Here is a 20,054-nt window from a genome sequence, read left to right as displayed (position 1 = left end):
GAATAAGAACGTGAAAACTGGCGCAAACCGTGGAACCAGAACGATAAATAAAAGCTTGGTGCCGAAAATGGCATGAACTGGAGAAATACTTTTCCAGTGAATTACCTGAATAAACAGTTTGAGTGGATGTGGCTGAGAGCAGAAAGGAAGTGCGTATGTGTTGTGAGGAGTGTAGTCCATGGCGGCCATGTTTGTGGGATGTGGTGTATGCTGTGAAATGGGAGAGTGGGAACGGTGTCTTTTTAAGGCAGGGATTCCATAGCAATGAATGTAACTATAAAGGGTTAGAAAATATAATGTTAATTAGACTATAATTTTCTACGTTCCAACATCCAGTCGAGGATTATTTCTCTTGAAGTCCTTACATAAGTCCATGGTTTCTAAGCATTAGTTAATATAACCTTAATTTTCTAGAAACTTCCTTATTTTTAGTCACGGGTTCAAAAGCCCAATCCAAGTGTTAATTATTCAAACAGTTTCCATATGTGAAATATTATAAACTACAATTTATAAAAAGTGCTTAAAAAGAATTCAGAAAGAAGTCTCTAGATTTCCAAGTGCAGCAGTAAAGCCGCTGTTGTGTTTCAGCATGGAATCACTTCAGTCCTCTGAGGATGTGGAGGATCGTGGGTAATAAATCACGTCTCTCCCGGCGTGGAGCACGGCCACGTTAATGAGCTGCTGTATCATCACTTGCACACGTAGGCACCTCTGGCACAAAAGACTAGCATCGCATCAGAGAGAGAGAGGGAAGCGAGAGAGAGGGAGAGAGAAGAGAGAGAAAAAAAGAGAGAGAGAGGGAGAGGGAGAAAGAGCGAGATAGAAATAGATAAAGATAGAGAAAAAAGAGAGATAGATACAGTAGAGAGAGATAAAGAGAGATAGATAGGTAGAGAGAGATAGAGAAAAAAAAGTGAGAGAGAGAGAGAGAGAGAGACAGAGAGACAGATATATAGAGAGAGGGAAAGAGAGAGAGAGACAGAGAGACAGATATATAGAGAGAGGGAAAGAGAGAGGGAGAAAGAGAGATCGATATAGAGAGAGAGAGAGAGAGATAGAGAGAGAAGAAGAGAGAGACAGAGAGATAGATATATAGTGAGAGAGAGGGAAAGAGAGAGAGAAAGAGAGATAGAGATAGAGAGAGAGAATGAGAGAGAGAGGGAAAGAGAGATATATATATATAGAGAGAAAGAAAGAAAATATATATATATATATATATATATATATATATATATATATAGAGAGAGAGAGAGAGAGAGAGAGAGAGAGAAAGAGAGAGAGAGACACATCCTGCATGTATATACATAGTTTAGTTAACCCAGATAACTGAACTCACACCACTTCCTACTGTACAGGAAGTCTCACGTCCTGCACTTCCTGGTCCACATGACAGTTTTTTTCACATGACTTATCTGTCAGTCTGTTTCCAGTTAAACCACCAACCTGAAAGCCACTCACTTTAGCAGCCCCATCGTTGATTATTTTCCCAGAACAGTAGACTTTTTATTTCTTCCTTAACACTGGTGAGACCGGCCAGTGCGTGGGAGAGTGCAGTCAAAGTATTTGCTCGGTCACTTCATGCCATCTCAGTGTCACGCCTGAAAGAACTGAAAGAGGGTTTGTTGTTTGTGTGAGACTCACCGCCTGTGGTTCTGCGGAAAACTCTTGTTTGGACAGCTTCCTGTAACTCTAATTGGTTGTATCTAGAGCTGAAAACAGTCCAGCGGCAGCTAGGAAAACAATTCATCTGAACAGTCGGGAATTCCAGGACAGCCGGCACGAGGACAAATAAGGACGCTTATCCTTGTAGGTTTGTTCTGTGGAAGTTCCACAACATTAAGGTTAAATCTGAATGACAAATAAAACATCCGTCGGAGCAGTTAGGAGTTCCAGCAGGAGAACATGCAGGAAGACTGGGAATGTTTTGTGGTGATGTCTAAAAAAAATTCATGAATCATACATGGTTATTTTTTTTATCTTTATTGTCTGCATTCATCACTGTCTGCTTAGATAACGTTCCGTCTTCGAGTTATCTCTTCCCTTCTTCTACTTATTTATTTATTTATTTATTTTCAAAATGGTTTTCGGGTAGTTTTTCCTCTTCCTGGAAGCTCAAAGGCTGAGGTGCTTGGCCACTGACTGGTGAGTGGGAGATAACAGGAACAGCCGCCGAGACTCGGTGAGATCAGAAAATAACACAAAATGGGGAAGAAGAAAAAAAAAACAGGATGTAATTATGTTGTTTCTAAGAAGTAAAAAAAAAAAAAAAAAAAAAGGATTTTATGTTATGTCACAACTAAATGGTGATGATGATGATTAAGATAATATAAGAAAAAAACAAATAAAAACTGGACTTTATGACCAGTCAGAACTAAATGATGATGATGATGATGATGATATAAAAAAATAAAAAACAAAAAAAACTGGATTATATGTTGTCACAACTAAATGACGATGATGATATATAAAAAAAAATTAAAAATAAATAAAAACTGGACATTATGACCAGTCAAAACTAAATGATGATGATGATGATGATGATGATATAAAAAAATAAAAAACAAAAAAAACTGGATTATATGTTGTCACAACTAAATGACGATGATGATATATAAAAAAAATTAAAAATAAATAACAACTGGACATTATGACCAGTCAAAACTAAATGATGATGATGATGATGATGATGATGATATAAGAAAAAAATTAAAAATAAATAAAAACTGGACTTTATGACCAGTCAAAACTAAATGATGATGATGATGATGATGATGATATAAGAAAAAATAAATAAATAAATAAAAACTGGACTTTATGACCAGTCAAAACTAAATGATGATGATGATGATGATGATGATATAAGAAAAAAAATAAAATAAATAAAAACTGGACTTTATGACCAGTCAAAACTAAATGATGATGACGATGATGAAGATATAAGAAAAAATAAATAAATTAAACTGGATTTTATATCACAAATAAATGATGATCATGATATTGATGATGATGATATAAGAAAAAAATAAAAAAATAAATAAAACTGGATTTTATGTCACAAATAAATGATGACGACGAGTATGATGATGATGATGATGATGATAAAAGACAAAAATTAAAAAATAAAAATAAAAACTGGACTTTATGACCAAAACTAAACGATGATGATGATGACAATGATGAAAACAGCATATCAATAGGCTAAATGATTGTTGTCATGGTTACTTGCCAGCGTATATCTCCTACATCTCGCTCCTCTCGGTCTCGCTACTTTTAATTAAAACTCATCCCCATGCCGCGGCCGATAACCCGTCCCGCACGAATCCGCATCATTCAATTCAAAAGATTAGCAGGAGGTGATGTTGTAAGGGGAAGCTCAAATTTTTTAAGCGTCGTCAAGGTTACAGCCTCAGATTGGTTCCATTAATTTCAGTAAGATTAGATTTTTTGGAAGATAAAACAAGAAATCAAAGCTTTATCTTTTTTTTCTTGGAACGGGAAATATTTTTTCTTAATAAATAAAGCTTATTTTCAATTACTTTTTTTTTTCCAATTTAAAAGTTTAATATAAAATGCTATCTTTTACCTGGAGGAGTTCATTTTTTTTTTCATCATTGAAAAGCTTTTTCTTCTCATAGGTACAGCTTGAACACTGCTAATTTGTTGCTAGACCGTTTTTATTTTATTTTTTGCAAGCGGCATTTTATCCGAATGCCACGTGAAAAGTTCCTGCAGGCTTCTGGTTCGTTTCCAGCAGCAGAAAAAGTGAAACTGAGGATGGATTCGTGTGAATGTACGCGGCTGGGGTGGGATCACGCTTTGGGAAAAAGGCAAAAAAGACTCCTGCTTTCGTCTAATTGGCTTTTCCTGAGTATTGAGACTCAACCAGATTGAGTATTAATGAGAAGAACAGCTTTTAAGGATGGACCAGTTTCCTGAGAGTGATGATGACAGTGACAGCTGCAGGATTCTCCATCATGCTTCTCTCTCTCTCTCTCTCTCTATCTCACACACACACACCCTTTGGCTCAATATCCGCTTTTTATATCCGCCAGCCCCATCGTTGGTCTCTTTTTTTCTCGCCTTCTCCTTCCTGATCTTCTACTATCTTCACAGCTGCTTGCAATCAGAGCTGGCTCAGACCTCCATCCCGCTTCACACTTCACTCTTGTGTTTCATTGCGTGTTAGGCAACTAACTCTTCTGTCAATCACGTGTCCGTAACCGTCCAAGAAATGTTTCTGAGATGTTGTAACGGCAGACCAGGTGGAAGGGGACTTCTGCTGAACTTCTAGACATGATCACATGACTATTGAAGAAGAAGAAGAAGAAGAATGAGAAAATGAAGAAGAAGAAGATAAAGAAGGAGAAGAATAAATAAAAGAAGAAGAATGGGAAGAAGAAGAAGAAGAACAGGAAGATGAAGATGTAGAAGATGAAGAAGAAGCTGAAGACAATAAAGAAGACAAAGACGAAGAAGAAGATGGGGCAGAAGAAGAAGATGACAGAAAAAGGAGAAGAAGATGAAGACGATAAAGAACAAGAAGAAGATGATGAAGTAGAAGAAGGTGAAGAATACGTAGAAAAAGAAGAAGAAAAAGACGTAGAAAAAGGTGAAGAAGACAAAGATGATAAAGAAGAAGACGAAGTAGAAGAAGAAGAATGAGAAAATGAAGACGAAGAAGATAAAGAAGGAGAAGAATAAATAAAAGAAGAAGGAGAAGAACAAGAAGGAGAAGAACAAGCAGAAGATGAAGAAGAAGCTGAAGAAATAAAGAAGATGAAGAAAAAGAAGATATAGATAAAGGAGAAGAAGATGAAGACGATAAAGAACAAGAAGAAGATGATGAAGTAGAAGAATGTGAAGAATACATAGAAAAAGAAGAAGAAAAAGACATAGAAAAAGAAGACAAAGACAATAAAGAAGAAGAAGAAGACGATGAAGTGGAAGAAGAAGAGGAAGAAGAAGAAGAAGGAGTCTTTGAGCACAATGAAATTCTTTTCTCTGTATATCTCACCTTGGATGTTGGGGTCAGATATACAGCGCTATTCAGAAATTCAGCCAAAGGGTTAAGGGCCTTGTTTAAGGGCCCATCACTGGCAGCTTGGCTCTAGTGCTGGGGCTTAAATCCTCAACCTTCTGATCAACAACCCAGAGCCTCTCTGTTTAAACCCTGCACCAGTACTGAGGTGAAACAGGAAGCTGATTGGGGATTGGTACACTGGGATATCTCTTACTAACCTAAGTGACCTTCAATGAAACGACAAAAGTCCTTTAATTAAAGAAATTTATTTTGCAACAGTAAAACCCAGTGAAAGAAATAGCTCACATTGTTCTAAGGGGTCCAAGCAGGTTTTTTTTTTTTTTGCTCTGGAACCTGTTTACCGAATTGTGTAGAAAGTTCCAGTGCTCTGAAGTACAGGTTAACCTCGGTATACGAATGTCCCCCCTTACAAAATTTTCGCCTTAAGACTTGAAATTTTGCAAGAAATTCGCATCGCATTGCACGCATTTTCAGCATCCGAACGAACCGAACGCCGGCTAAGTTGTGTACGTCCGGGAGCCGTTCAAAACTTGTTAGCGTCAAGCGAAGCCAACTGAAGTGAGTTTACGAATTTTTGTTCAGTCAACGAAAGCTGTTTGGAAAGAGTCAACCCACGATACCAACGTTGCCTTCGGCATGTCTTCAAGAGCTGGGTGATTTTTTGTGCATTTTATTGCTGACAGATTGGTGGCGTGGGCGGTCTGTTCTATTTTTAGCCCAAGCTTGGTGGCACGACTTCCTGTGAGGACCCTTGACATGGAATGCTTGGCTCGGGTCAGTTCTTTCCAAGCAGCCATACAGTTTTGTATTGGTCATGGCTAGAACGGATTATCTACATTTATATTATTTCTATTGGGAAGATTCATATCAAATTTTCACCTTAAAGGAGAAGTTCACTTCCATCTTGGATGAGTCAATTATTTGTAGAGTTTTGTTCTAGAAGTGAACTTCTCCTTTAAGAATTAAATTCGTATGCTGAGGTTCTGCGATATCGGCGAGTTCACCATCATCTCCTCAGGTTTGGGATTGATATTCGGGATAAATTGAAACTTTTTTTAAATGTTTATGTAAAGCTGCCTTGCAACAATGTATAGTGTTATATATCGAATTCAATTTAGCAGAATAACCCCCCCCCCACCTCAGTACCCAGGAAATCCAAATTCCATATGGATCCGTCCGTATGGAGGTATGAAGCGGAAAATGCCGCATCTCAAATGCCTCCTGCTGGGATAAAGAGCCTGAGCTGAGAAAATCCGTGTTGTGTCACGAATCCCTCGTCTCAGTGTGTGGCACAGTTCTGAACGATACACATTTTGGGCTTTTTTGGGTTCATGTCATCTGCTTTTGTTTACTTTGCCATGTCGCTGGTGTTCGCCGGTGTATTCAGATCTGCCTCTGTGTTAAATTTGTTGTGTATTCTGTGCCTAAGTCTCATCGTTCGTTCAAGCCTTATCCCGCGTTTACGTATCGGAATCTTCCCAGCCTTGTATCTGTTTTTAGTTTTATATTCCGAGTCTTCAGGTAAAAGCTCCAGATTCAACACGACCCTGCGTTCTGATAAGTGGTGGTGGAGAAATCTGATGGATGGATGCTAAAGTATTTGCAGAGCGTCTTAGATAACGCCGCGGCTGTGAGAAGATTTTCACCGGCTGCAAAACATACGGTCCTTAAGCAGTGATTCATCAGTGCGTCAGACTTAAGAGTGGTCTCTTATTGAGAGTAAAGTAAACACACACACACACACACACACACACACTGTGTTTCAGTAATGCCTTTAATTTTGCTGTGAAACCATTTATACCACTATGGATGGGGTTTTTTTTCCAGTGGAATTGTGTGCGTGTGTCAAAGATAAAGATGAGAGAGAGAGAGAGAGAGAGAGAGAGAGAGAGAGAGAGAGATCTGTTTTCCACTCGGTCTGTCTGTCTGTCTGTATGTCTGTCTCTTCTACATTCCTTCTTGTCTCTCTCACTCTCTCTCTCTCTTCTACCTCCCTCTATGTCTCTCTCTCTCTCTCTTGCTCTCTCTTCCACCTCCCTCTCTGTCTCTCTGTTGTCTGTCTCCCTCTCTGTCTCACTTTCTTTCTCCTCCACCTCTTCCTCTCTGTCTCTCTCTTCCCCGCCTCCCTCTCTGTCTGTCTGTCTCCCTCTAGGTCTTACTTTCTCTCTCTTCCCCGCCTCCCTCTCTGTCTGTCTGTCTCTTGTCTGTCTGTCTCTCTCTTCTACATTCCTTTTTGTCTCTCTCACTCTCTCTCTTCTACCTCCCTCTCTCTCTCTCTCTCTCTCTCTCTTTTCCACCTCCCTCTCTGTCTGTATGTCTGTCTGTCTGTTTCTGTATTCCGCCTCCCTCTCGGTCTGTCTCTCTCATTCTCTGTCTCTCTCTCTTCCACCTCCCTCTCCATCTCTCTGTCTGTCTGTTTCCCTCTTTGTCTCACTTTCTCTCTCTTCTACCTCCATTTCTGCCTGTCTGTCTATCTGTCTTTCTGTTTCTCTCTTCCACCTCCCTCTCTGTCTCTCTGTTGTCTCTCTGTCTGCCTGTCTCTCTTTTCCACCTCCCTTCTTGTCTCTCACACTCTCTCTCTCTTCTACCTCCGTCTCTGTTTGTCTCCTTCTCTGTCCCCCTCTTTTCTCGCTCTCTCTCTCTTCTACCTCCCTCTCTCTCTGCCTGTCTGTCTGTCTGTTACTCTCTTCTGCCTCCCTCTCTGTCTGGTCTGTCTCTCTCTCTTTCACATCCCTTCTTGTCTCTCTCACTCTCTCTCTTCTACCTCCCTCTCTCTGTCTCCTTCTCTGTCTCACTTTCTCTCTCTCTCTCTCTCTCTCTCTCTCTCTCTTTCACACATCCAGTTCATGTCAGGCGAGTGCCAATAAATATCCGAAGGTCCAATCACGTGATCAGAGACCGACAACGGAATTTTGTTGTGTCCAATGTTCATCATTGGCATGGCACGTCTTTGTCCTGTCTCTCTCCACACTGGTGGTTGATATGAAGCTCACATGAAAGTAGACACTCTTTACGAATTTGTAGTTCTTCACGAGGATTTGTTTTTAACTAGGCTGCAGAATATTCTTAGAAATAAAAAATGAGCACACAAATGTTTCAAAGTAAACGCTGATATCGAACCCGTTTCTGCTCTCCGACACGCCCCGAGTGCTCGTTCATAAGCAGCTAAAATCTAACGTCTTATCTTCATCCACTAAAATTCTGCGGAGGGGGGGAAAGAGGGGGAAAGCATTAATCAAGCGTTATTAAGAATCCATATTTAGGGCTTTTGTATCTTTTCCAGACACCTGCAGCATCTTCACGGCGATCAGATGGAGTTCTGCTCGGTGGAGATAAAGTGGACATGAATATCAAACAGAAACCATTTATTTCTAATGTTTTTTTTTTTTTCTCTTTAAATCCCTTTTATGTTCCTGAGGACACCTGAGGGGAAGAACGTTGGCTGACTTTCTAGAAAGGCGTGTTACACTGTGAAATCAAACCAAACCTGAAACCTGTGTAATGCAACACGCTGGCTGGCTTTTTTTTTCCGCTCAGAGAGAGAGAGAGAGAGAGAGAGAGAGAGAGAGAGAGAGAGAGAGAGAGAAGACTATCTCTTCTTTACCATGACAAAGAAGTGAGTCAGCACCAAGGATTTCAGTCTCAATCGCGCTGATAGTTCTTTATAACTAACCTTTTCTTTTTACTGCCACGAATCGAATATATGTAACATGAATAAGTCTTCAACCCCATGCTCTCTCTCTCTCTTTCTCTCTCTCTCTCTCTCTCTCTCTCTGTCTCTCTCTCTCTCTCTTCCACTTACTTTCTGTCTCTCTTTCACCTCCATCTCTGTGTCTCTGTCTCTCTGTCTTTCTATTTGTCTGTCTGTCTGTCTCGCTCTTCCTCTCTCTGTCTCCCTCTTTCTCTCTTCCACTTCCCTTCTCTCTCTCTCTCTCACCTCCATCTCTGTGTCTCCATCTCTCTGTCTCTCTATCTGACTGTCTCACCCTCTGTCTCTCTCACTGTCTCCCTCTCTTTCACCTCCATATCTGTGTCTCTGTCTATCTGTCTATCAATCTGTCTCTCTCTCTCTCTCTCTCTCTCTCTCTCTCTCTCTCTGTCTCTCTCTCTTTCACCTCCATCTCTCTGTCTGTCTGTCTTCCTCTCCCTTTCTCTGTCTTTCTCTCTCTTACACCCCCCCCGAATGTTTATCTTGTCTACCTCCCTCTTTTCCTTTCCGTCACTCTATCAGTCTGTCTCTCTGTCTTTCCATCTGTCTGCCTGTCTCTTCCTCTCTCCCTCCTCTCTCTCTTTCTCTCTTCCACCTCTCTTTGTCTTTGTCTCTCTACCACTTCCCTCTCTCTCTCTCTCTGTCTGCCTGCCTATCTGTCTGTTTGTGTCTCTTCTCCACCTCCCTGTCTCCCTCTCCATTTGACTGACTGTCTGTCTCTCTTCCACCTCCCTCTCTGTACGTCTCTCTCATTGTCTCTGTCTCTCTCTCTTTCTTCCATCTCCCTCTGTCTGTCTCTCCCCCTGAAGGTTGTATTACAACAATAGTATCCCTCTGTCTGTCTGTCTGTCTGTCTGTCTCTCTCTCTCTCCCCCTCTGAAGGCTTGTTTTACAACAATACTATCCAGTCAGTTCACACATCCAGTCATGTAGAGTTGAGGAATTGTGGGAGGATTGAGTTGTAGAAAGATGAATCATGAAGGTAATGACTGGACCTTGTTTCTTTGGAACTGAAGTGATTTCCAGGAATTCTCAGTCTCCAGACTTTCTCCATCACATGCTGATGGAAATCGAGCCACGCTCTAAATCATGCCTTTGGTCCGACGCCAGCGCTGCACTCGACCTGTTTGCTCATCACTGGCTGACAAAATGAACATTTACACACCCGTGCTTTCATTACGTAATGCTGCTGATGCTGGAAATCACACGTTCGGACCTCGTGCTTCAGCAGCCGTGCGATCTGAGGGGGCGGAGCTCAGAAATCTAGGATTTTACATTACCTTTTTTAAAAATATTACATACTGTAGATCTTTAAACATGATTTTAAACAAAATGGTGCAGTCTGGGTGCAAAAAATATAAATCTTTAACTCCATATCTTTTAAGAGACATTCGACTTGATGCCATGTCAATGGATAGAAGTCAGTGGATCCTCAATTTGGTCATAATACATAATAATACATTCTCACGTCACCACTTGCTGTACTACGAAGTCTGCGTTCCTAATACTGGTTGCCATGGTAATAACGTTTTTCATCTGGGTTCCACATTTCACTTGACAACAAATCAGTTGTTTTGCCACTATAATGAAACAGTCCAGATTAAAGATTTGTATATAAATGCACCATTCAGGCATAACATTATGACCACCCGCATGATATGTTGTTGGTCCCGCTGTTGCTGCTAAAACAGCCCTGACCCGTCGGGGCATGGACTCCACTAGATCCCTGAAGGTGTGCTGTGGTATCTGGCACCAAGATGTTAGCAGCAGATCCTTTAAGTCCTGTTTAACTTTTATCAGCCTTGCCTCGTCACTGGACACACCCACATCTAGTCACCAACGCTCTGTCACTCATGTTGTTGGGAATGTGGTAGCTTAGTGGTTAAAGATGTTGAGCTACTGATCAGAAGGTTGTGAGGAAGAATCCCAGGTCCATCAAGCTATCTCTGCTGGGCCTCTGAGCAAGGCCCTTAACGATCAGTTGTCTAAAATGTTAGATAAATTGTAAGCCACTCTGGATAACGGCCAAATGCTATAAATGTAAGTCACCAGCTTTGGACGCTGTAATGTATTGAAGCTTTATATGGGATGGTAAGGAAATGTAGTAGAAATAAAACAATAAAAAAATTTAAATTAACAATTTAACAACAATAGAAAATGGATGCATATTTTAAATATGCTGCTTTATTTCTATTCTCAACCATTTTTCACATCAACATGACAGATTTGTAAATTATTTTATCTGTTGATTTTTTTTTTACTTAATGGAATTTAAAAAATCCTATTTTAATACTTAAAGATCACTTAAATTTAAAGCCAAATGTAAATCAGTAAAAAAAACTAGCACTAGAACTTGCAAATGAAAATTTTATGCATCACATAAACACACACAGTACGACATGTAGAAGTATGAATAAGAATTAGAAGGGGGGGGAATTTTAATTGTAATTTAATTTTTTTCTATTTCAAATTTTAATAAATAGAATTTTTACAATAAAAAAAAATATAGAGAGAATTATCTGTGCAAGCAAAAGGAAAAACTATGCAGAAAAAAGATAGATGGATGGATGGATGGATGGATGGATGGATGGATGGATAGATAGATAGATAGATAGATAGATAGATAGATAGATAGATAGATAGATAGATAGATAGATAGATAGACGGCGAATGGATGGACGGACAAATGGACAGACAGACTGTTAGATAGATAGATAGATAGATAGATAGATAGATAGATAGATAGATAGATAGATAGATAGATAGATAGATAGATAGACAGGCAGACAGACAGACAGACAGACAGACTGATGGATGGATGGATGGATGGATGGATGGATAGGAAAAAAACCCTGTGACATCATAAAGCATGTGATCTGGTTTCTCAAAAAAACCCCAGCAAAAAATAAATAAATAAAATAAAATAAAAAATTTAAAAAAACAACACAAGTCAAATGCAAAACATTGCTAGAAAGATTTAGAAAGATTTGAAAGTCCTTAGATTGGAAAAAAATAATAAATAAAAAATGTAAAAAATAAATAAATAAAAAGAATTATGGCAAATTCTGTATAGAAAACTTTTTTGGCAGGTTTTTTTTCTTTTAATTAATTTTTTTTTAGCCTGTAAAGATAATTTGTACATCCAAGCATTAAAACAAACTTTCCGTCCTTATTGCTTATGTAATCGAATACAAACCCAACAGATACGTTTACATATACAGTCCGTAGTCCCTAGACACTCTACAGACCGTAGCTGGCAGTTCCACCACAGACTGTAGCTCAGCGTATCTGTAGACAGTTCCATGAGGAGAAAATCACGTACAGTGGATCATCGAGTAGGTTTTAGGGATTACACTTGACAAAAGACGGCCAAATCCTAATAAATCCCGCATGCCTGTGTCTCAGAGAGAACTCTGTTGTTCAGGATGGTAGTCTGGTTATTAAGTCTTAATTTCATAATACAGACCTTTTCCTGCATTGTGGATGAATTTTAGGATTATCGCATTAGAGCGTAATAAATTGAGATTGGTTCGGAACTATTTGTGTGTGTGTGTGTGTGTCATCATTGTATTCGTGAGTGGCTATATTTGCTTGATTAATCACAAGCCGTGTAGCTGCACTTGCAGAATTATGTATAATGATATCAGCATTTGGCTGCTCGTGTCGTGTTGCCAGACATTCTGAGAAAATGATTAAATCCTTTCATTTTTGTAAAGTCGCCTCTCCATTTATTCAGCTCGAATTTGCCTGGGATTATTTTTTTTTTGTATGTGCGTGGTAATGCTGAGATCATGCCCAAGCTCTGGAGCAGTGTTTCGGTTTCAATTGTAGAAAGAACGCCATGACTCCGGATTTTGGTGCGGTTTTTATAGCTTTAGTTGATCGTGGTGAAGTTTTCTAGAATGTACACCTTAATGCCAGGTTGCTGTGGGGTAGTGGTGGTTCAAGTGGTTAAAGTTCTGAGTTGTTGATCGAGGTTCAAGCCCCAGCACTGCCATTGTTAAGCAATTGAGCAAGGCCCTTAACCTTCTCTGCTCTAGGGGGCTGTATCATAGCTGCCCATGCTCTCTGACCCTAACTTCCTCAGCTGGGATATTTGAAGAAAAGTCTTCCACGGTGCTTCTTGGAAGCTAGAAATGATGGTGTTTGTTGGAGAATCTTTTTGTTTAAGGGGAAAAGTTCAAGGGTTTTTCTATTGAGCAAAAGGTCTACAGTGATGGATGGTTGTTAATGGGACATGTGATAGCTTAGTGGTTAAGGTGTTGGATTATTGATTGAGTTCAAATCCCAGTTCCACCAAGCGGCCACTGTTGGGCCCTTGAGCAAGGCCCTTAACCCTAAATTGCTCTGTTGTATAAAATGAGATGAAAATGTAAGTCACTTTGGATAAGGACATCCGTCAAATGCCGTAAATGTAATCAACTTTTTTCTGCACTGTTCTTGAGTAGCTTTAGCTACACCTTTTCTGTTCACGGATCCATGACTTTACATGTATTTTTCACAATGGATATTATCTCAAAGAAGCAGAATATAAGCAATTTACACAGAACAAAAATTTCACGGTTTAATATTAGACTTTAATGCTAGTACTCATCTTCAGATTTATCCCGAATGAGCAAGCCTGAGGTGAATGTAGCAAGGAAATACTCCCTGAGATGATACAAGGAAGAAACCTTAACCATAATTACTTTGTTTTTTTATGTTTTTCAAGATGATGAAGTTCGCCTGGGACAGCTACAGACGTTACGCATGGGGCCAGAACGAGCTCAGGCCGCTCACCAAGAACGGCCACATCGGCAACATGTTCGGTGAGTAGCGCGTTTTTCTTGAAGCGTAGTTATTTACTATTAACTTCGTTGAACGCCGGCATGTGCTTCCTCTGAAACAACTGCTTTTTCTAGAACTTTCCGTTCTCCATGCCATCACATTTTTCTCCCTGGATTTGGGTCATTCCCAGTCTTCTGACTCATCCACACAATACGGAGAGCTTCAGAAGCAGCTACTGCACTTTTCTACGGATTAACGTCACTCTTTCGAGAGAAAGAAAAAGCGGTTTGTTCCACCTGACAGTTTTAGTAACTGCTATTTACCCAACTCACTTACCCGAGTGACACAGAGTGACATTTAACCGATACTGGAACGCGCTAATATTCTCCTTCTCCGTTTCCGACAATCCTGCTTATTTAGGATTACTTGATAGCTGAGCATCCAATTTACTGTATGCTTTCCATTCATGGGTTTCTCTATAGAGGCTCGCTGCAGAGATCAGGGTCAGTGTGGCATCTCTCAAGGACTCGGGTTGTGATTTTTGTAGACGCATTACTGTTCATTCGAGAGGGTTCATCAGGTCCGTCCAGCGAGATGGGGGTTGTAACGAAGCAGTCGGCCATGTTTACAGAGGAAATGAAGAGCACTAGGAAACAAGTAGACTTTACAAGCAGGGAGTGGAAACTAGGATGCACAATATGGGAAAAAGGCAGGAAGGAAAGAGGCTTTTGTCTAAAAATCGTTTATTTAAATGACGGATTTCAGATTTAAGCATAAGATTACATGTAAAATCTGTCTTAATCCACAACATGTTCATTACTCCATGTGTGGGTAGTGTGGAAAATTAACAAAAGATATTGATTGATTAAATTTTTTTTTTTAATTAATTAAAAAATTAATAAAATAATAATAATAATTAAAAATGAATTCATTGATGATTCAGAGCTCATAAAGATGTTTATTTATTTATTTATTTATTTATTTTAACCTTAGGTACCCAGATTTTTCAGCGACGTGAAGAAAAACATGGTTCAAACCACAGTTTTATGCAACATTTTGCTTTAAATATAATTCCATGAGGATCATCTTTATGAGCTCTTGATTCATTTTAATTCATAATAATAATAATAATAAGTGTGGAAATTAGTGTGTGTAGTCTGACAGCTTCAAGAGAGATGCTATTACATCATAAACAAGATGAACCGTTACGGCTGTACTACCCCAGGTCACGGCTACGCTTTCTCACAAGCGGAACAGAATTAACCTGCACACACTCCGTCAGACATTTCTACTTAGAAAGGAAAGATCGTCTGCTGCTTTGAGGAAAAGATAAGCGCAATTTCAACTCACGTGTCAAGACAATTTTGGAAATTCATTTCTGAAAACTTAATATACTCAATATTCCAAACCTGTCATGACAATTGGAGTTAAAGAGAGAAAAAATAAGCTCACATAAATATTAATAAAGCTATATTATAAAGAAAATTTAATAATAATAATAAAAAAAAAACTTCATAAAGCAATTTAATAAAGCTGTCATGTTTTATATTGTACTCTGAAAGCTGTCCTGATGAGATGTTCGATTTAATTTTTTTTTATTGCGCATAATAGAACCTAACAGGAAAAAAATAATAATATTAGCGAAAGTGCTTTTTTTTTTTTTTGCTTGTGTGGAAAATTGGTGTTTCACACATGTACTGTTTTTCTTTATGTGATCCAAATGGTGAAAATAATGTTAAACTGAAAGCCTTAACATTTCTCTAAAAATAACTAACTAACTTAAATAAATAAATAATTACATAAATAAATAAATAAATAAATAAATAAATAATTACATAAATAAATAAATAAATAACAAAAAATTTTACACAATGAAGCATGCGATCTGATTTCTCAAAAACAGCAATAAATAAATAAATATATATATATATATAACTGGTGTAATGAAGCATATGATGTGATTTCTCAAAAACAGCTAAAATAAATAAATAAATAAATAAATGGTGTAATGAAGCATATGATGTGATTTCTCAAAAACAGCTAAAAGAAAGAAAGAAAGAAAGAAAGAAAGAAAGAAAGAAAGAAAGAAAGAAAGAAAGAAAGAGAAAGAACTGGTGTAATGAAGCATATGATGTGATTTCTCAAAAACAGCTAAAATAAAGAAAGAAAGAAAGAAAGAAAGAAAGAAAGAAGTACATAAATAAATAACAAAAAAAATTACACAATGAAGCATGCTATCTGATTAATTAATTAATTAATTAATTAAAAAACATACAATGATACATTTGATCTGATTTCTCAAAAAGAGCAATAAATAAATAAATTAAATAACAAGGAAACAAATGAAATATACAAACAAATGACACTATAAAGACTTAACATTTCTCAAAAAACAGCAAAGAACAAAACAAAATTAAATTAAAAAACAAACAAACAAACAAACAAACAAACAATGTGTACCACAGGAGCATGGGAAATTATCCATATCTCCAGCACAAGCTTTTGCTCGGGATTCGTTGGCTCGCTCTGTCAGCTCCTGCTCTGGTGAATCCACTGACTTAATGAATTTATAGCTGCACTCTAGCTCACTATGTCTATAGACCTCCACTTTGGCCTCAGAGCACAGCACAGAAAACATCTGTCCAGAGGAGCAGTGTGTGTGTGTGTGTGTGTGTGTTGGCAGAGTCAGGAAGAGCTCTAGAGGAAGCCAGGTATGAAATTGGACACCAAGTTCTTTCATTTAATCCCATGAGTAAACATAGATGCTGAGAGATCAGAGGCGGCTAAGCCTGCTCGTTAGAAGCGTGTCATTACGGTCAAAGTCAGAAGACGAGAGAGAGAGAGAGAGAGAGAGAGACAGACAGACAGACAGACAGTCAGAAAGACAGATAGACAGAGAAAAAGACAGACAGACAGAGAGACTTTTTTGACTTTTTACGCATCTTTATTTACACAAGTCACATTTAAAAGTCACAGTGACTTAATAAATAAATAAGTAAATAAATAAATAAATAAATAAATACGTATTAAAATAAATGTCAATAAATTATTTTAAATATGAGTGATTAGTTTAGTTCTGCTGCAAAGTTAAGTTTCCTTTCTGCAACAGAACACATTATCACAACACCACACACATTTAAACACATCCAAGTCATTCATACTTTTATAAAAATTAAAATCAATTGAAATTCTAGATTTCATTAGCCTTTTCAGAATTTTTATGGTGTCACAGTCAGTGCTTTGTGCAATTTGGTTTTTCCGGCTCAGGTATATTGCCATTTTGGCCTGACCAAATATAAAATTAATCAGTTGGCACCTGAACCGGTGTTTTCTGACGTACTTAAAACCAAAAATAAAACACTGAAAAGTAAAAACAACATTAAAAGACCTTAAAATGCTCCGTAAAAACACAAACAGTGGAAGTAATCTGGAGCAGTGAATAAAAGCATGAAAAACTGTTTCTCTCTGTGAACAAAAAGGACAATCATGTGCAATATCAGGATTTAAAACAGAAATAAAAGAGTTCACAGAGATAATACAGTGTAAAATCCTCCATTGGAGGTCGGCAGCTTTTTTAGTTAACGGTGGTTTATACAGTGCGTCCACTCTGGTTTAAAATCATCAGTAAAACCATGTACACTTCTCCATGGGGTGTCCACCCTCCCACTCAGCTTTTTCTTGTTTAAAACCTTTACACACGCTCTGTAGAGCAGCTTCCCTGACACTGACCCAAAGTCCATCTCCCCTTCACCCCGGCACTCCAGGAGGGGGCCTGCACACCCGTCGAGGTCAGGAGCGATGTTCAGCTGGGGAAAGGGTTCGTCCTCTGTAGGACCAGTCTCTGTGTGTGAATAGTCCATTAGCTGAACACGCTCCTCTGATGTCAATGCAGATTTCCAGCGGTGTAGGAGCTGATTGACAACACGCAGGGACCGCAGTCCCATACGCGCTTCCAGGTCCTCTGCCCTCGACAAGTCCGACCCCGCGATGTTCACAAGCTCCCGGAGCGTTATAATCCCTGAGGAGATGAGAGTTCTGGACAGTGCAGGGACGATCACACTGGAGATGTCCAGTCTCCCGCCGTACACCAGAGGTTCCTCCAGCAGCCAGTGTAGCGTTCTACAGCCCTTGTTTTGTTTCTTAAAACAGTTCCAAATTTTAAAAAATCCACGGTAAAAGGCTGGTAGTCCAGAAATGTCCAGCATTTTTGTGTCCATTAAAAACAACGCTCTGTCCAGCCCCAGTCCTTGAACTGTGCGTAGTAGTCCACTGGCTGCTGCTCTCCATACTAAGTCTCCGGGTCCAGTGAGGAGTCTCTGGATGAACTGGAGGCGGAAGGCTGTGGCTCTGCTGGACAGCTGGACCAGCCCCTGTCGTCCTTCCTCCTTCGGCAGATGAAGCACACTCTGTGGAATCCAGTGTAGACCGTCCCAGAAGAAGTCCACCAGCAGGGCCTGGATGTTTGCCAGCAGGTTCGGCGGCGGATCTATGCATGCCAGCTTGTGCCAGAGGGACGACGCGGCGAGGTTGTTGATGACCAGCGTTCTCCCCCTGTAGGACATCTTTGGAACCAGCCGCTTCCACCTGCTCAGTCTGCCCTTCACGTGCTCTACAGAACCTTCCCAGTTTTTACTTAAAAACTCATTGTTCCCCAAGTAGACACCCAAGTATTTAAAACCACCTCTTTTCCACGCTAAGCCTCCTGGTAGTGACGGTTGCCCACCTTCCCACTCCCCAACTATAATGGCTTCACTTTTAGACCAGTTAACCTTGGCGGAGGATAAAATTTGAAAGTCATTTAAAATATCAGTTAAAACATTGACATCATTTTGTGTGTTTATCATCACTACCAGATCATCTGCATAAGCTGATAAACATATTGAGGCATTAGCATGTAGCATATTAAAACCAGAGAGATTACTTCTTAACTTATTTAAAAGAGGTTCAATAGCTAGAGGGTACAACATTCCAGAGAGGGAACAGCCCTGCCTGATCCTTCTGTACACTCTAAAAGGAGCACATAAACCACCGTTAACCTTCAGTACACTCTCAATGTTACTGTACAACACCTTGATCATGGCTATAAAACCTGGGTTGAACCCGAAGGCTTCCAGCACCTTCCACAAATATTCATGTTCAACCTGGTCAAAAGCCTTTTCCTGATCTAGAGAAATCAGACCAGTCTTTAAGCCCAACAGCCTGGAGACGTCCAAAATGTCACGAATTAGATACACATTATCGAATATGGACCTATCAGGCACACAGTATGTCTGGTCCTGGTGAATGAGCTGCTCCATTACCTTAGTCAGTCTCGAGGCTAATGCTTTTGAGAGCAGCTTGCAGTCAGTGCACAGTAGTGAGACCGGGCGCCAGTTTTTCAGGTGGGTCAGGTCTCCCTTCTTCGGTAGCAGGGTCAGGACGGCCCTCCTGCAGCTCAACGGGAGTTCACCTCTCCGTACGCTGTCCCGTAGGACATCTAGCACGTCCTGCCCTATGACGGCCCAGAATGCCTTGTAGAACTCGACAGTGAGACCGTCTATACCTGACGCCCGTCCATTCTCCATCCCCTGGAGAGCCTCATGAACCTCCTCCAGCGTCAGCTCCCTGTCTAGCTCTCTCGCCGCTTGCTCAGAGAGCTTTGGCAGGTCCATGAGGAAGCTGTCCTCCACCGCTTGTGCCCCTGACCACTCACTGCTGTACAGCTTCGAGTAGAAGCTTACTGTGTGCTGGCGAATTTCAGTGGGCTCAGATACAAGATCCCCTGATTCTGTTTGCACAGCATGTATAAATCTTTTCTGTCCATTCTTCTGCTCTAAACTGAAAAAGAACTTTGAAGGAGCATCCATCTCAGCAGCGCTTTGAGCGGACCAGCACCCCCTGTGCTGTAATGTCTAACAGGTCGTTCATTTTGGATTTTTTACGTTTGAGGGCTTCAACATGCCCTCGATTTCCAGTGGCCTCCAAACGCTGGAGCTCCACTATTTCTATCTCCAGAGCTTTCAGAGATCTAACAATGTCTCTTGTGACATTGAGAGTGTACTGTTGACAGAATTCTTTGACTTGTGCTTTTGTCACATCCCACCACAGCTGAAGTGAACTAAAAGCTGCCTTCTCATGTTTAAAACAATTCCATAAAAAAATAAAAGACTCCCTAAAATTAGCATCTTCTAAAAGAGCAGTGTTAAAATGCCAGTAGGCACTCCTAGGTTTAACCTTCTCTTTAGTAATAGTACACTGTACCATACTGTGGTCAGAGATACCTACTGGAACAATAAAACACTTTGTAAAAAACGTCAGCTGATGCTTAAAACCATAAAAACGATCTAATCTCGCCAGGGAGAGTGTGTTATCTATGGCATGGGCCCACGTGTACTGTCTCTTGTTCTTATGAAAAGTTCTCCATATGTCGCTCAACTCGTGGGCCTCCACCATCTCCCACAGACACTTATGGGAAGCCATGTGAGGTTCTGTGTGGTTCCGGTCTAAAATATCTGTAGTACAGTTAAAATCACCACCCAGAATTAAAATCTCTGCAGT

General features: G+C 39.8%; 1 protein-coding gene across 1 annotated transcript in view; it reads left to right on the top strand.

Annotated features, from left to right (window-relative positions):
* Positions 1-20,054, top strand: part of LOC131344471 (mannosyl-oligosaccharide 1,2-alpha-mannosidase IA) — a 246,146-nt gene that overhangs the window by 100,148 nt on the left and 125,944 nt on the right. The window contains exon 2 of the mRNA XM_058376798.1: positions 13,462-13,558. Coding sequence (XP_058232781.1) covers positions 13,462-13,558 — 97 coding nt within the window. The remainder of the gene's footprint in view (positions 1-13,461; positions 13,559-20,054) is intronic.

The sequence above is a fragment of the Hemibagrus wyckioides genome, linkage group LG23 (assembly GCF_019097595.1).
Source record: "Hemibagrus wyckioides isolate EC202008001 linkage group LG23, SWU_Hwy_1.0, whole genome shotgun sequence".
NCBI lineage: Eukaryota > Metazoa > Chordata > Actinopteri > Siluriformes > Bagridae > Hemibagrus > Hemibagrus wyckioides.
This window is presented reverse-complemented; position numbering and strand designations above follow the sequence as displayed.